Below are 17452 nucleotides of genomic sequence, written 5' to 3' on the forward strand. Positions count from 1 at the left end.
TGCACTGAAGCATTTCTAAAACACCGTCATTATGGTTGTCATGGAAGAAATAAAAGAAACCAGTACTTTCTTCATTATTGTATCTCTCTCTTTATGTGCTTTCAGTTTTTTTTTGTTATTTTTTTGGGTGAAACTCTTTCAGTTGTTCACTGCTCTTGTGTATATTGGCCGTCTCTGTGTCACTTTTTAGATCACGGGGGAATAATATAAAACAAAACAGAATAAATTTATACATAGAGTAAAGTCACATTCGTGTTTCATGCTCTGTATTTTCTGGTCATTTCCAGTCGGTTCGTGACTCTCGCTAACAAGGATGTGAACCAGGCCGGCAGAACCAAACTGGATCGAGAACGGCTTAAGTCCTGCATGAGAGAGATGGTATGATTTCATTTTCCTCAAATAGAGAACAAAAGGAAAGCGCAATAGAGGAGAGGATGAAGTGATTAAAGGCATCAATTCAAGCTGCGCTTCAGTCACTAATTCCAGGGCCTTAGTGAGTAAATAGTTCAGAGTCCCTGTAAAGGCTACGCAAGGAGATTAATTTCTGAATTACTTTTTCTCTCCCTTGAATAATCTGATGCATTTCATTTGCAATCTCTTTCTCAGAATCCACATTCCCTGTGATTCATGTGTGTGTTCGGTTGCAAGTCGACGTTTAATTTGTTTCAAGAAGAAATGCCACGGGAATGTAAAGTGTTCTGTAAGAAAACAGCATCACTGTGAGCAGTGATTTAAAGCTTAATTAGTAATTAGCAAAGTATTGTAGAGTCAATCATTTCTGTGTTGATTTTAAGATAGTTGCTTTGAACCAAAGCATCTCATATTTATATATCATGTAAAAGACAATCCACTTGCAGTTGGTTAGATTGAATGCCTGCATGTGTATACAGGATGTGTGTGAGGTAAAGTGCCCCTGTGTAAGTAAGCTTCATCATCACTGATCTCCTCCTTGTCTTCCTCCTCCTCCTGCAGGACAGCATGGGCCAGCAGGCCAAGCAGATTCGGACTCAGGTGAAGAAGAACACTTTCAGAGACAAACTCAAGCTAGCGCAGAACTTCTTGCAGAGGCTTCGTTTCCTCGCTGACGAGGTACAGATTTAATTTTTTCTCTTCCTGCTTCTATACACAGAATATAAACTGCACACTACTGCATACTGTAAGAGTGAAGAATCAACATTTTTACAGTGTGGTGGGTTATAACTGGGGATAGACACTGGGATTAATGAGAGTGCTTCTGCGTATTTCTTGTCCAGCCACAACACAGCATCCCAGATGTCTTCGTCTGGATGATGAGCAACAACAAGCGCGTCGCTTATGCCCGGATTCCCTCCAAAGACATCCTGTACTCCATAGTGGATGAGGAAACTGGTAAAGACTGTGGTAAAGTCAAAGCTGTCTTCCTCAAGGTATGATCAACTCTTCCTGCTCCTCTCTCACTCACCTTTGTTAGCTTCTCATGTTAAAAGGCACTTTGCTAACTTATAATCAGCTGAAAGAGGCCACTCATCATATGAGATGATCAGTATTGCTGAATAGTCACGATACAGGATGAGTATTGACAAGGATTATTTGTGAATAGGCTTGTAAATCTGTGACAGCTGCCTGGAGCGGAGGTTGAAAATCAATAGTATTAATATTTATGGATTGGGCCTCGTTGTTGTCTCTTATGCTTAATGATTGACTTGTGGAGAGGAATTGTGCAAGAGAATCCACAGCAAGTATTTTTTGCCATTGATGGACTGCTTTTATTGCAAAAAACTCTTCACAGCTATTGGGTCTATTTCTTTTCTGTGTCCACAGCTGCCCGGTAAGAAGGGCTTCGGTCCTGCAGGCTGGACCGTTCAGGCTAAGCTGGAGCTGTATCTATGGCTGGGCCTCAACAAGCAGAGAAAGGACTTCCTCAGTGGTCTGCCTAATGGTTTTGAAGAGATTAAAGCTGCTAAAATGAGCCCCTGTCTTCACTCTGTGCCCCCTGTCAGCCTCATCTACAACAGTAAGTGCTCTAAACACTAGAAGTGACTAAATGAGACACATCTGAGCAGCTGATCCAGAATCAAATCAGCTCTGTAAGTGACACACTTCTACACTCCTGATAACTGTCACTGAAACATGAACATTCGCTGATGCTAAATTTGCAGTGGATGAATCATTTAAGTTTCCTGAACCATAGCACAAAAGTTTTGCAGTTACTTTTACTTTTCCTTCCCTTTAATGTTTTGCGTTATTTTTCTCTTGATTTACCATTAAGTTTAAACTATAAAATCAATAGGAGGCAAAACACAAAGAAACTCACTTCTCACTTGACTTCTATTGATGGCTTTAACTTTGTGGTTCACTTTTCTTATATCGATATAAGTGGGGGGATCGATTGTCAGTTCATTTGGTGTGTGTGTGTGTACGTGCTCGTCCAACAGTGAAGCAGGTGTTTCAGCTGAGAGCACACATGTACCAGGCCCGCAGTCTGTTTGCTGCCGACAGCAGTGGCCTTTCAGATCCTTTCGCTCGGGTCTTCTTCTCCACACACAGCCAGGTTACCGAGGTAAGAACATGAATGTGAGTATGTGTTTGAATTGTGTGTCCGCGTGTGACCAACAGTGACGGTTAAAAGCCGATGAATGAGAGTTTGTGTCGGTTATGTGTGAACTGAGCCGATGTGTATGTTGTTCAGGTCCTGAGCGAGACTCTGTGCCCTACGTGGGACCAGCTGCTGGTGTTTGACGATGTGGAGCTGTTCGGGGAGGCCAGCGAGCTGAGAGACGACCCACCAATCATTGTAGTTGAAATCTTCGACCAGGACACTGTGGTAGGATCCTCGTCTACATGAATGAACAGATGCATCATAGAGAAATTGCTTGTTTTAAAGGAGTTAGTTTGCGCTATTAAAACTAAAAGTGCTTTGCTTCTCCATCCCTCATCTTCCGACTGTCTGTCCACCCTGCTCATCCACCCTGTCCCTCACATTACCTCTGACATTACTCACGCTGTCCTGCTGGCTAAATAGAGTGTGAAACCATTAGTACTTTATAGCCTGTGTGAATTAGAAGTTCTAATAGCTACTGGTGGCTGTTGTAGCGTTAACTGTTTGGTTCATATAGCTGCTGATGAGAAAAGTTTTGGAAAAACTTACACATTTCCTTTTTCATTTGTAACAACAGTGGCTGCAGTAGCAGTGAAAGCTGTTGCAGTAACACTGGTGCAGTGGAGAAAATCTGCCTCCAAATACTTGAATCAAACAAAGGTGTAGAAAGTTAATTAGAAAATGCCTCTAGACGTCTGTTACTGTCTATGACAAGTACACCTTGTTTTTGTTCTATTACACTGTAATATCCATGTGTAACATTCAACATCTTTGTAAGTTTGTTAGCGAGACTAGATTTTACTGTTCCACAAGCCTTCCCTTTGTAAATTACACTTTTTTTTGTAACCTTCAACCACTTTAACTTGACCAACACTGACACCAAGTGGCCACCGTGGAAACTGCACCTCCCACACTCGTGTCTAACCCCCCCCCCCTTCCCTTGTCGTCCCCCGTCCCCCGTCCCGACTGCCTGCTGTCACAATGAGGTGTTCAGGGCAAGGCAGAGTTCATAGGTCGGACGTTTGCGAAGCCCACCATCAAGATGTGTGACGAGCACTACGGCCCACCGAGGTTCCCACCACAGCTGGAATACTACCAGATTTACAGAGGGAACTGCACCGCTGGGGAGCTGCTGGCTGCCTTTGAACTGCTGCAGGTAAAATATCCGAGAACACACACACACGTAAACATACACAGACTAATGAATGCATTTACATATGCATGCACACTCATGCAATTTCGTAGGGCCTTCCTCTTAAGAGATTGCATGTCACTACTTTATAGTTTGGTAAATATAAACAGATTAAACCACACAGATAAAAGAGGAGGATTTTACTTTTAATAAAGATGTGAAACATGAACAAAATCATTAAAAAATAGCCAAAATTGGGCTCTTCTTTCTCTCTGTCTTGCAATCTCTTTTTCTCTCCATTTATAACTCACTCTTACTCTTTGCCTGTTTGCACAACCCGTATTCCCATTTCCATTACCACTCCACCTGCATCATCACATACTCCTTGTTATCCTGTTATTTATTCTCACTGCACGTCTCCACTTGCCCTTTTACATTACCATGTCCATTTGTTTCCTCTGCTGCCATCCTTCTCGTCCCCTTTCTATCCATATTAATTTTACCTCCTCTGCCCTTTAAAATATCCATCATGTCCCCTGTTTTTCTTTTCCTTCCTGTCCCTCCTCCTGCTGCCTACAGATTCCTTTCGATGCGGAGGAGATCAGGCGAGCTCTGATCGCTGTCCATAACTTTGCTGTTCCTCAAATAAAGGTGCCCTTTTCATTCTCTCTTTTCATCCTACTATGTCTTACTCTTACGTTTGTACTGTGGTAATTGTCTGTATTCTTTTCTGCCATGACATTAACCTTTACTTTCTCTGTACTTCCTTGAAGTTGCCCCATTATTACAAGAAAGAATTATTACAAAATATTATGACTATGGGAAAGAGATCTGGTACGGTGCACATACTGCATCACGATACAGAAATCTGCAAAAGTGTTGCAACCTGGTATACTCAGGTTTGCTCCCCTCGCTCTGTCCTAAATAGATTGGTCAAGGAGGCAGGGCTGATCTTCCTCCCCTCGAAGGGCCAACAGACTCTGAGCGTGGGCCCATTCTTCCTGTGCCGTTGGGCATCCGGCCCATCCTGAGCCGCTACCGCATTGAGGTGAGATTTTAACCACCGGCTCTATGTTTTCATCCCTAAAGCTCCTATTTGCTCACTGCTGGACTCCTGGATTGCTGTTTTTCTCCGGTTCAGGTTTTGTTCTGGGGTTTAAGGGACCTGAAGAGGATTAACTTAGCTCAGGTGGACCGGCCACGTGTGGATATAGAGTGTGCAGGTAGAGGTGTTCAATCTGCCCTCATCCAGAACTACAAGAAAAACCCCAACTTCAGCACCCTGGTCAAATGGTTTGAGGTGGTGAGTTGTACCGCAGATATTACATCCACTAATAACCATTAAAATGACTTGAAACTTGTCTGGTTGTCTTTGCTTTTTAAACATTTTAGCTTGTTGTTTGTCCGTCTTTGTCCTCAGGACCTTCCAGAAAATGAGCTCTTGCACCCTCCTCTCAACATCCGGGTGGTGGATTGCAGAGCGTTTGGCCGCTACATCCTGGTGGGTTCCCACGCTGTCACCAGCCTGAGACGTTTCATCTACAGCGCCCCAGACAAGACCTCCAACAACTGGGCCACTGCAGGTGCTCACATCAGTTATCAATGAGCTTAATAGCTGTGATATTTGTGTGTGTATGTATGTGTGTGTTTGTGTGTGTGTATGTGTGTGTGTGTGGGTGTTTGGGTGTTTGGAGTAGCACTGCATTCTTGTTGCCAGGTGAAGAATTAGCTGGATGATAAAATGCACTATGAGAGCTTACTGGTGTCACATACACTTTTCTCTGATCAAGGCTTCAAGCTGAAAAGCATCAGCAACAAAATGATCAGGGCATGAAGCGATTATCTTGTGTTGTTATTGTTAGTTGTGATTTAATTTATAAACCCAAGAGTTGTAAAATTCTTGACCATCAGACAATAGTATAATATCTGTACAGGAGTAATTGTATTATCTATTGCCAATGCATCAAGCAATTCGTCATCATTTTTTATTGTTCAGTCTGGTTTTTATTAAGCTTAAAATATAAACACATACAAACAGTGAATTCTTTTAAAAGATGCAGAATGAAATCTTTTGTCTATTTCTTTCTCAGGTGTGTGTTTTCCCTCATTCTTAATAAGACCCGTAGGTTATTAACAAACATGGGCGAAACAATGTTTGCAAATCATTTTCAGACTTTGTTTTAACCTTTTTGAAATGCCAGCTGGACGCAGCTCCAGAGAGGTTTAGACAATAACAGGATACTGCACTTCAAGGAAGGTTAAAACAAACGTTAAGAATTACATTCAAATACTTCTGTTCCAGCTCTCTGGTCACTAAAGAATGGATTTTTCATTCTTTATTAAATTTGCTGATTTCTCTGCTTGCTTCCTGCCTCTGTCCTCCCTCCATCTGTAATCTCTTTTCCTCTCTTGCATGTCCTCGGACTGTCCTGTCCTCTCCTTCCACCTGCTGCCGTCTTTATCCTCCGGCCTCCCTCCAGCTAAGCTAATGAACGGCTACATGGTCCTTACCAATGGCGGCTCCCAGCCTCGCTCCTCACCCAGCCTTTCCTCCCGCACCCTCTCTCGCCCTGCAGGTGACATCATCGTCAACATGGACACGGAGTCTCTGGTCCGAAAGATGGACACAGTTGTCAAGTTAGACGCCGTAAGCTTGTCTTTGAGATCGTGTACAGTAGAACATTGCCTACTCATTTCTATAGTACACTGTGTGTTTATATATGTAACTGGTGGGAGTAGTAGCACTGCTTTATGTCCAGTCCTTTTTACCTTTTTACATGTGCTGCTCCTACCTGCATCATCCATCGTGTGTATTAACCCTTGTGTTGTTTTATGTGACGCCCTCTGTCGTAGATGTCTGATGCTGTTGTAAAAGTTGACATGGTGAGTAATCGATCCTATAGAAATTTGGCAATGGAAATATGTGCTTAAGTTAACTGCTGGCACATTGTGAATAAGAACCGAAGCTGCTGAGAGTCATCACAGTGTCTGATCTCTTGAACAGACCGAGGAGGAGGGTGACAAAGAGAAAAAGAAGAAGAAGAAGAAAAAGAAGGGAGGAGTCGAAGAAGAGGAGGAGACGGACGAGAGTGTGCTGGACTGGTGGTCCAAATATTTTGCTTCAATAGAGACACTGAAGGAGGTTTGTCTACTCTAGTCTAATCTACATGTGTTTTTGTGAGTCTCACACCGGATTGTCCTCACTTATGAAATCCTATCACACCATGTTTTGTTTTTCCTGGTTTTCCAGACCCTCAGAGCCCAGGAGGCGGCACAGGCAGAGGCGGAGGAGAGAGAGGACCTGGAGATAGCAGCAGAGTCGGCAGGTATTGAACTCCACCAGATCAGACAGGCTGCTCGCCAGCGCGGCTTCCACGTCTGCTGCTTTGAGGGACATGTCACCAATATTAGATTTTAGATTGTGATTCTACAAGTGTTCACATGTTCCTGACTATTTTCTTTCAGTTTCTTTTTGTTGTTTAAAGAATGATTCCTAGTTGTTGTTATGTATTTTGAGTTGGCAGCCCTCAGGGTGAAGCGAGATGTGAGTTCGAGCACAGAGCATGCACTTCCTGCTCTTCGTCTCCTTCATCCCATGGATCCATCCTTTATCTGTGCTTCGAACTGACTAAAACATTATCATGTTCATGACCATTTCTTACATTAGCATCTCCTCCCAGCTCTGCAGTGCACATGAAAGTTGGCTGATACAAAATCACTGAATTAATCTACACCTGCACTAACACACTTATATGCTTAAATGACATAAAAGCATAAATGATTTACTCTCAGACTGCGATCAATGTAGTATGAAACTTCTTTTAAGGAGCTACTTGTAGTATAAGAAGAAGTTTCCTATGAACCTCGGTGCTCTCTGCTGTCAAGATGAAATGTGGCAGGATGTTTTTTTTCAACTGCAATTATCATCTATTGGTAAGATGCAATATCACATTTCTCATGATAACATTTTTACTAACTGCCCTTCAGCATTTCATAGTTTTTCTTCTTAAAGAGTAACTTAACACCAGGCTGCAGATATTTTCGGTTCTGCCATTGCCTCTCTAGAATCCAAGAACATTTAGCCACATTCACACCATGATTTCAGGGAAACTTAGTGCCCTGATAAACAAAAGATGTCAGCTTTCATGTTGAGTGACATGTATAGCGCTGTGTGCACCCTCCCCCCTGTGCGCCCCTCTTCATGACTTCAACCTACTTTGTCCACCTCCACCTCCACTCACCCACCCGATCAGATATCAAACCCGATGACCTTCTTCCGAAAGGCACCAAGACAAAAGAAAAGAGCAGAGAGAAGAAGAGCTCCAAGGACAAGAAGAAGAATCAGGCTGCAGACGGGACTGAGAAACGACCGGTTAAAGCAAAAGTGGACGAGCTGATGGTGAGTATCACTTATACTTTGACAAAAAAAAAAATTTAACCAGCAAAGGCATATACTCTCACTTGATGTGTTTTTATGTCTGGTGCAGGTGTACAACAAGGAGCTAGAGACTGAGTATGGTAACTTTGAAGACTGGCTTCACACCTTCAACCTGTACAGAGGGAAAGCTGGGGACGACGACGAACATGCTCTGGATGACGACAGGATTGTTGGCAGATTCAAGGTGGGAAAACACAGAGTGAAAACAAATACATGCCTACATACAAGAGCAGACAGAAGTTATATGGTAACCTGTTGTTTTCCTCCGATGCAGGGCTCCCTATGTATGTACAAGCTACCTCTGTCTGAGGAGATCACCAGAGAGGCAGGATTTGATCCTAACATGGGCATGTTCCAGAGCATTCCTCATAACGATCCAATCAACGTCCTTGTCCGTGTCTATGTGGTCAGGGTGAGTGACCTCCTTACTATTTTGAATATATACTACAATCTCCTCCAATCATTGCCATCCTTTTTCTTTCTCGTCTTATTTTCATTTATATGTTTTATATATATGCCTTGGGTACTTTGAAAGGCGTATTATTATTATTATTATTATTATTATTATTATTATTACAGTTTAAAGTGTTCTCTCTGTGCTTTTTTCTTTAATTCTGTTTTCTTTCTCAGGCTACAGATCTTCATCCTGCTGATATCAATGGGAAGGCTGATCCATACGTGGTCATCAAGCTGGGCAAATCAGAGGTCAAAGACAAAGAGAACTACATCTCCAAACAGCTCAATCCTGTATTTGGCAAGTGAGTTGAGAGACTACACCTTTCTCCAAATTTTGTCCCATTTTGTCTTGCAGGGGAAAAGTATGTCTGGAACTTTTGTGCAGCAGCATTTTTGAAACAAGATCATACCTCTTTTTGATTCTCCACTCCTTGTCTTCATCCACCACGTCCTTCCTCCTGCTATTCCTATTCCTTCAGATCATTTGACATTGAGGCCACGTTCCCCATGGAATCCATGCTAACAGTGTCAGTGTACGACTGGGACTTGGTCGGCACTGACGACCTGATCGGAGAGACAAAGATTGACCTGGAGAATCGTTTCTACAGCAAATACAGAGCCACCTGTGGCATCTCATCCAACTACTCTGTGTGAGCATCAGTGTGTCTTTAGCTTTTATAGGTCTCTTCTTCAAGATTTAATGTTTAATGTCACCGTGAAACACCTTGTCTTGAGATTGTCCTTGGATGATTACACATATTAGTATTTTGGTTATTTTCTGACCTCAGAATGTCTGTAATCTCTTTGATATCTGTTGACGTTAGCCATGGATACAATGTTTGGCGGGACCCTATGAAGCCCAGCCAGATCCTGGCTAAGCTCTGTAAGGACGGCAAGATCGATGTACCTCATTATGGGCCTGGCGGCAAAGTCAAGGTAGCGAGTCGAATCTTCCAGGGACAGACAGAGATTGAAGATGAGAATGGTACGGCTGCAGTTTTCTCCTAAGGCTGTAAGGTCATTTCAAGGTCCTACATATGTGACTATTTCACTGTCAAAATGATTGTGATAACATGTACAAGGAGATCTGAGATTATTTGTCGTCTCTGATTTCACAGTGGTTACAGTGGGTTTCCAAGATATGAGTACATTTCACATAATAAGTTTATAAGGGCACTGAAGCTCATTAAGGTGATCTTGGTTGTAATCACTGTAGGTATTGATCCTGTAATCAGTATAAGAGTCTATAGGGTAAAAATGTCTTAAATTAAATCTGGTAATATTGTTTTATCCTGATTTAAGTGCTTTAATATTTTACTTCCTGTGTTTCTCCTCCTCTTCCTCCATTTGTAATGATCACCCAGGTTTGAAGAAGCAGACCGAGGAGCATCTGGCTCTGACAGTGCTGAACCACTGGGAGGAGATCCCGAGATTGGGATGCAAGCTCGTCCCTGAGCACGTGGAGACCAGACCCCTGCTGAACCCCGACAAGCCCGGCATCGAACAGGTAGGAGAGAGAGAGCGACGCTTGTCTAGTTTCATAAATCAAATCAATTAAAGAAGTAGTTAAACTGTGTTGTTTCCTTTTTGTGTCCAAAGGGCCGTATTGAGATGTGGGTGGACATGTTTCCTATGGACATGCCTGCTCCTGGACCTGCGATTGACATATCACCACGGAAACCAAAGAGGTACACTTTGGTTTGAGCAAATCAAAAAGATATTAATTTGAATGACGTTTTCTGATAATGAGAAAAGCACGAATCCAATGCATTAAATGGAAAATTTGTTTGTTGCATTACAAAGTGTCTAAATCTCTGCAGTTTTTTTTTCAACAGAATTTGTAGTTTTATCCCCAGGTTAAATTATGGTGAGTCTGTTTGAGTAGTTAGCTCTCCATTTACTGTCAAATACAAGTCCAACTATGTGTGTATGTGTTCCTTCCTCCCCCCCTTACCAGATATGAGCTCAGGGTGATTATTTGGAATACAGACGAAGTAATACTGGAGGACGATGATTACTTCACTGGGGAAAAGTCCAGTGACATATTTGTCAGGGGGTAGGTACAGCGGGACGTGGCGACCAAGCCTTGTCCCGTGGGTGTGAGCTGTGTGTGGATTTTTTTTTTTGCAGTTAACCATTATTTTTTTTGTTTTGTTTCCATTTTTCCGTGTGCGTGTTTGTGTCGTTTTGTCGCGTCTGTCTTTGTGTTTGTGGTGTGTCTCCTGTCTGTCGTCCTCTCTCTCTTCTCCTGTCAATGCTCTGCTGGTGTCTAGCTTTGAGCTTCGTGTTGTTATTTGGAACACTGATGACGTAATTCTAGAGGACGATGCTTTCATGACAGGAGAGAAGATGTCTGACATCTATGTCAGGGGGTAAACACACGATACCATCGCATGGCTCGTACAACAACCTCCCTTCTTTCCTCCCCATTAGGCCCTTTCAATCCTTTATTTGTCATCTCTCCCACTTCCTGTTTTATCTCTTCAGCACGCAACCACGCTTGTCTCCCATCAGCACGCTGTGAACTAATGCCAAATGAAGAATTTGTACAGTAAGGACCAAAGCACATAAACCACAGACTTCAAGAAATCTGACAGATATTATTAACAGGTTGAACCACTGTGCAACAAGCTGTAAACACAACGCTGACATATTATCACCCTATAAAGCTGATATGGTGAAAATCTTAGCAAGGAGTTGCTTCTTTACACATCCAGCAGACATGGAGCAACATTAGCATTCATTTTGACTCAGGTATTTGGCCACTTGATGAATGCAAGTCCAATATTCACTCAAATTTTAGCTCTAATTTTGTTCTCCTCCAGCTCTTGAGGGAAATATCTGCTCCTTTAGCTGCTCCACTGTGTTCAGCAGCTCGTTGCTAACTTTGTCTGTTTGCTGTTCGGTGTTGAACAGGTAGCATGTAGTTGAGTTTTTAGAGCTATCTCGCTAAAAACGACACTGATGAGAGCAGCGAGAGTGGACCAAAACAGAAAAGATGTGGGCTGTCGAACCAAAACAGTGAGCTAAAAGATGCTAAAAAAGCTGCACAGAGCTTAGAGAAACTGAGTCAGGTGAGTTTTTTTTCTGTGGGTTCATCACTACGAGCAGCCCCTTTTCTCATCACAATTTGTCTTTTGATTTATTGTTAATATTAAGAGGGAGACTCAGACAGCATAAACATCTGCCAAGGCAAATGTCAAATAGCATACACCAGACTTCAGAGAAAAAAAAATCAGATTCATAGGAAATGATCCAGATCTCCCCCAGAATTGAATGGGTTCTTCCTTGGCCCATGTCCCGTCCATCCACCAAGTTCAGTGCAAATCGGCTCAGTACTTTTTAACTTTTTTTTTTCCCATTAATCCTGCTGAAAAATAAACAGACACGGGTGAAAACATAATTTCGTTGGCGGAAGAAATGAACTTACCAATTAAGGGCGCCTGTAATAAATAACATTAAATAATCCTTGTGGTTTGGTCCTGTACTGCAGTTGCTACTGGACGTTACTTTAAATAAAGACTTTTCAGATATTTTTTATCATAAAAAAAACTTCTTGCATGGAAATATACTGTGTATGCAAACGATATGCATGTCCGTATGACAGAGCTCCGATGTTTTTAACAACATTGTCGTTTTGCAGCCTGGATATTTGATTATTATTTTAAGTAACTGATGTTGGTATTTTGTGGAGCCTCCTCACTCCTGCATCTCCTAACCAATCTAACTTTTCCCTCAGCTGACCTGGTGTCACCTGTGGATGTGTCACAGCAGGACTTTACTGTAACAAACAGGGTGCCATCCTCAAACAACCCTGAACACCTGGAGGATGACGAGGCGTTTTGGAAATCGAGATCTCTTTTGTTCAGTGCTGTTGATTGTAGCGGCTGATCCAAATGTTTCACCGTGACAGTAAAGCTAGAACAAACTGCGGGTTGTTTCAGATGGACACAGTGTTGTGATACAGTAGTGATGGTTCAGTTGTTGAGTCACATGAGATCAGGCATGTTTTAGCGACACCATGCCCTTTGTAGCCGAGCTAAAACGCCTCAGTTCTTTCTCACTGCAGCCTAATGCGTCCGAGTGCATCTCAGTTACCAAATCAAAGCACATTCCTTCACATTTTTTTCCGTATTCACCAAGATGCTTTCAGCCTGACAATTATCTTTTGTCAGCTCACTTTTTCATGTTTTTAGTGTTGCGTTTTGAGAACTGATTGTGCAGCTTCTCTCCTGCTCCTTTTGACGAATGACGCCTCGCTCAGCTCTTAATGAAAGAGCTTTAGCTGGCACAGACTCACTCCACAGGCTTTGATCCTCTGCTCCTCTGCATCCAGACACTAACCTTATGTTGCATTTCTACAAGTTCTGTGTGTGCATGGCTTTGAAACTAGTGTGTAACTCCAACATCAAATCAGATTTTTATGTATTGCTCAGGAACATTTATCCTAATATCAATGTATTAATCTGATTTGCTATTGGGGAGTCACATGATGTGTTTTGATTTTGACCTATGAGCATCATCTCTCTTGTTAGCAGACTGGTATATTTCCTGTGCTCCTTGTTAAATCAACCAAATTAATACACAGCAACTGACAGACAATTGCAATTTCCTACATATTTAGACATTGTAATTGCATGATTTAAACAACTGATCTACTCACTCATCTCACCAAACCATGATCCTAAAGGTCAACTCTGACCTCTGTGACTCTAACGTGCCTGTGGCCTTCCTACAGGTGGCTGAAAGGGCAGCAGGAGGACAAGCAGGACACAGATGTGCACTATCACTCCCTGACCGGTGAGGGCAACTTCAACTGGCGCTTCGTCTTCCCCTTCGATTACCTCATGGCCGAGGAGAAGATCGTCATCTCTAAGAAAGAGTCCATGTTTTCCTGGGATGAGACCGAATACAAGATCCCTCCTCGCCTCACACTGCAGGTCTGGGACGCCGACCACTTCTCTGCTGATGACTTCCTGGGTGAGAACTGACGGGAGCAGGTTGCTGGTTGTTGGATTTGAATATGTTTTTGCACATTTTCTCTCTTTTGTTGCTTGTTTTTAGCAGAACTGCACATCTGTTTCACATCTGCATCACCACCCTTATTATCTGACTGCTTTAACTGTCACTACTCCCAGGTGCGATTGAGCTGGACCTGAACCGGTTCCCCCGTGGCGCCAAGACGGCCAAGCAGTGCTCCCTCGACATGATCCGAAATGAGCAGGAGCTTCCCACCATTTCCATCTTCAAACAAAAGAGAGTGAAAGGCTGGTGGCCGTTTGTTGCCCGTGATGAGAACGATGAGATGGAGCTCACGGTGAGACAGACATGAAGTACTGAGCAAAATCACAACTGTAGTTCATCACCGCATTTTAAATCATCTCAAAATTACCCTTGAAAATCTCTTGTAAACACTAGTTAGAGAGTCACTTCAGGGATGAAGTAAATTTAGCAGTATAAATTTGAATTTAAGTAAAGAAAGAACCATAAAATACATGTGCAAAGCTCATTACATAGTGAAATCAAAGCAAATATTTCTGTCTACTCCAGAAATCTTTCAAGACAATACTCTGTGTATTAATCCAGTTGGTCCCAGGTAAATTATTTGCGTTACTTAAAATAATGTTTATTTTTTTTCTGGATTTTCTCAAATTTTTTGCTTTTTTCTTGTAAAATACTGCATAATTCAATCCTTCTATCAAAATCCTTCACACGAAAAAATCTGGAAAGAAAAAAATCACTTATAACTGGTGTCCACACTAAGGCCCTAAAGCAACATTATGCAACAATTTTAACTCTTTAATAACAGCTTCAAACCACTTAGATGGTACGCTGACTTGTAAAAGGGAGAATGGCCAAAAGTCGCACACCAGCAACTATGGGTTTTCAGACAGCTCTAAGAAGAAGCTAGCTTGGTATTCTCAGTGTGGACATCATGGCAGAGGCGACTAGCAAATACAGATTAGCACACAGCTGCTGTGGGTTCAGATGATCGGCAAGACTCAGAAGAATTTAATGTGCCATCATCCTGTAATTACCTTGTGGATGCAGAGGGCCACTGCTCAGTAAAAATTCAGTAAAACTCCTTTTACTCGTGATAAAGGAGTCACAAGTAGACATTAATTCAATTTAATTGATCAAAAGTCCAAATGGAAAGCACTGTATTGATATGTACAGAGGGTATGACGTGAATGGCCCCTGTGCAGAGAAAAAAGGTAAGTACATGTGTATGGATGTGTGTGTAACTCCACGAGGTACCTTTAATTTAATTTGTTATTAATGTCGTTGCAGGGTAAAGTAGAGGCTGAGCTTCACCTGGTGACAGCAGAAGAGGCAGAGAAAAGTCCTGTAGGACTCGGACGAAATGAGCCAGATCCACTGGAGAAACCAAAGTAAGACACTGACATGTTGTATTTATTGAAAATGTATGCAGAATCAATCTCTCACAGACACTCATTTAAAACTTGAGGATGGTTGTGTGGATCAGAATAAGGCACAGACATTAGCAAGTGTCCCTCAAATCTTCTCTTCGGGTAAATCATTCTTACAGTGCAAAAAGCAGTGAATGAAAAATCCCTACAAGTCGAGATTTTGATGTTATCTAATAGAGATTTGGTCGTGTTTGACTGTGGCTGCTTTCTGCACTGTCAAAAGGCCACTGTTACACTTTCACACTCGTTTCTCCTCCTACCATCTCTTCAACTGTCTCCCTCTGTCTCTCCCCTACCCTCGTCCTTTCCCTCCTTTCTGTGTAACTCCTCTTCTCCTTACCCTTTTCCCTGTTTTTTGCCTCCATCTGCATTCCTTCCCCCCTTTCCTCCCTCCTTGCGAAAAGTCGCCCGGACACCAGTCTAATGTGGTTTCTGAGCCCTCTGAAGTCCATTCGTTACTTCATCTGGCACAACTACCGCTGGCTGATCCTCAAGGTCCTGGGACTGATACTGCTGCTGCTCATGCTGGGCCTCTTCCTCTACTCAATCCCTGGCTACCTGGTCAAGAAGATGCTGGGGGCCTGACGCGCTGGTAGCCTCCGCCCCCTCCTCGCTTTCTCTGCTTCTCTATTTAACCCCTCGCTTCCTGGTTTCTCCTGTCCTACCTGTAGCACCTTCTCTTCTGTGGCGCCAAACTCAATTTCTTTGTATTCTGCCTTCTGCTCGTTTTCTGTCCTAGCACTAGAAAAGTCTCTTTTGTGTCTCGTCTTGCCAGTGTCTTTTGCCACAAAGTGCCATTACACATCTGATAAGTGACCAACTGAGCGGTATGGAGAAATGCAGGAAAGATGTCCTTGTTATTCATGTCAGATGCCCAGTGTACTTTTTAAAAAGGCCATCCAAGTAAAGCTGTGCGGCAGGTTTGATGTTTGTTTTTAGTTTTTTTAAACGTAATGCTATTCAAATATCAATATATCTACCATAAATTATTTTATTAATGTCCACTGTAAGTTGTATAAGGAAGAGAATATATATATATACATATATATATATGTATATGTTCAGAATAACTATAAGTTCAAGTCTCATACTGATAATATCTGCACATCAATAAAAACTGAATAGTGGTAGAATCATACTGGAACATGGGCAACCCGATTTCTTATGATGACATGAAACAAACCAGAAGCTGGATAAAGTTGTATTAATCTAAATCATCAGTAATATTTTCTAATAATTTCTCGAAATGTTCCCAGAATGAAATATGTAGTTTGGTTCTAATTTTAGTTCAGTCAGTTATGTTGAGTTTTGATTTATTTCCATGAAAGAAATCACTCAAATTCAACCACCATGAATATTCACTACTCATCGGGGTATTATTGGAAACTCTAATAATTATTATATGTTTGTTTGGAGACGTGTAGCTCACTGGCTTTCCTCTGAATAAAAACATCAAGCTTTTGCTGGCATGGCATTTGGAAATAACTAAGTGTACCAACGGATCACTCTCTATTTTACCTGTAATCAGCACTAAATTATTTGGTTCTCTCCAGGAAACTTTATAAGGAAATAAACTGGAATTTATGGACCTGTAAAATAAAGTGTAACCAAAATATTATTGATAATGAAAAGCTCATTCCCTCAGGACAGAGCTGTTGGTCAATCATCCATCCATTTTTACCGTATCTCCATTGTGCGTATGTAGCTTTTACTCTGTGGTGTGATCTTTGCATCCTTGGAAACGTTGTTTATACAAATGTTAGTTCTGAGCATGCTGTATTAAAAATAATACTCACAAATGCAACATGGCATACTAACCACTAATGCCAGCTTTCTCTCTCTCTCCCTTTTACTTCTCCCATGTTTCACCCCATTTCTCTCTCCCCTTCCTCCATCCGCCCGCATGCCCTCTTCACCAAATTCGTGACTTTCCACCTGTAAAACCTCCATCCATCCCCTCTAGCCGCCCAGACACCACCTTCCTGTGGTTCCTGAGCCCGCTGAAAGCCATCCGCTACCTGGTGTGCAACCGCTACAAGTGGCTGATCATCAAGATCGTGCTGGCCCTGCTGCTACTCATCATGCTGGGCCTCTTCCTCTACAGCATGCCAGGCTACCTTGTCAAGAAACTGCTGGGGGCTTGAAAGGCTGCTGGCAAGACAGGAAGGGGCGGGGTGAGGGTGGGGGGGGTGGGAGGTGGTTAACCGGATGGGTGGGTGAAAGGAGGGAGACGCAGAGGGAGAACGTCATGTCTCCCTCAGTCTCAGAAAAAAGGCGCTTTCGGGAGTCCGAGTGCATTATTTCTCCTCTCTAATCCATTCTGATCTTCCTGTACAGATCGCCACCTTTCCACCTTAGCTCTGAGGGGAAAGGCGAACACCACCCGAAATACCCCTTCCCTCCCGCCGCCCCCCCCC

General features: G+C 42.6%; 1 protein-coding gene across 1 annotated transcript in view; it reads left to right on the forward strand.

Annotated features, from left to right (window-relative positions):
- Positions 1–17452, forward strand: part of LOC111658321 (otoferlin) — a gene marked incomplete at its 5' end in the record, with an annotated part of 27825 nt that overhangs the window by 7915 nt on the left and 2458 nt on the right. The window contains 28 exons of the mRNA XM_087175269.1: positions 143–159; positions 288–378; positions 973–1089; positions 1254–1406; positions 1801–1993; positions 2415–2539; positions 2669–2803; positions 3573–3734; positions 4290–4361; positions 4639–4758; positions 4852–5013; positions 5131–5293; positions 6191–6357; positions 6564–6593; positions 6715–6852; positions 6961–7036; positions 7964–8109; positions 8198–8332; positions 8423–8560; positions 8779–8906; positions 9084–9254; positions 9429–9589; positions 9969–10111; positions 10204–10292; positions 10562–10660; positions 13343–13584; positions 13743–13921; positions 14896–14996. Coding sequence (XP_087031395.1) covers positions 143–159; positions 288–378; positions 973–1089; positions 1254–1406; positions 1801–1993; positions 2415–2539; positions 2669–2803; positions 3573–3734; positions 4290–4361; positions 4639–4758; positions 4852–5013; positions 5131–5293; positions 6191–6357; positions 6564–6593; positions 6715–6852; positions 6961–7036; positions 7964–8109; positions 8198–8332; positions 8423–8560; positions 8779–8906; positions 9084–9254; positions 9429–9589; positions 9969–10111; positions 10204–10292; positions 10562–10660; positions 13343–13584; positions 13743–13921; positions 14896–14996 — 3653 coding nt within the window. The remainder of the gene's footprint in view (positions 1–142; positions 160–287; positions 379–972; positions 1090–1253; positions 1407–1800; positions 1994–2414; positions 2540–2668; positions 2804–3572; positions 3735–4289; positions 4362–4638; positions 4759–4851; positions 5014–5130; positions 5294–6190; positions 6358–6563; positions 6594–6714; positions 6853–6960; positions 7037–7963; positions 8110–8197; positions 8333–8422; positions 8561–8778; positions 8907–9083; positions 9255–9428; positions 9590–9968; positions 10112–10203; positions 10293–10561; positions 10661–13342; positions 13585–13742; positions 13922–14895; positions 14997–17452) is intronic.

This window comes from Seriola lalandi, unplaced genomic scaffold, assembly GCF_002814215.2.
Source record: "Seriola lalandi dorsalis isolate HSWRI2012SDOR001 ecotype SW California unplaced genomic scaffold, Sedor1 jcf7180002054438, whole genome shotgun sequence".
Taxonomy (NCBI): Eukaryota; Metazoa; Chordata; class Actinopteri; order Carangiformes; family Carangidae; genus Seriola; species Seriola lalandi.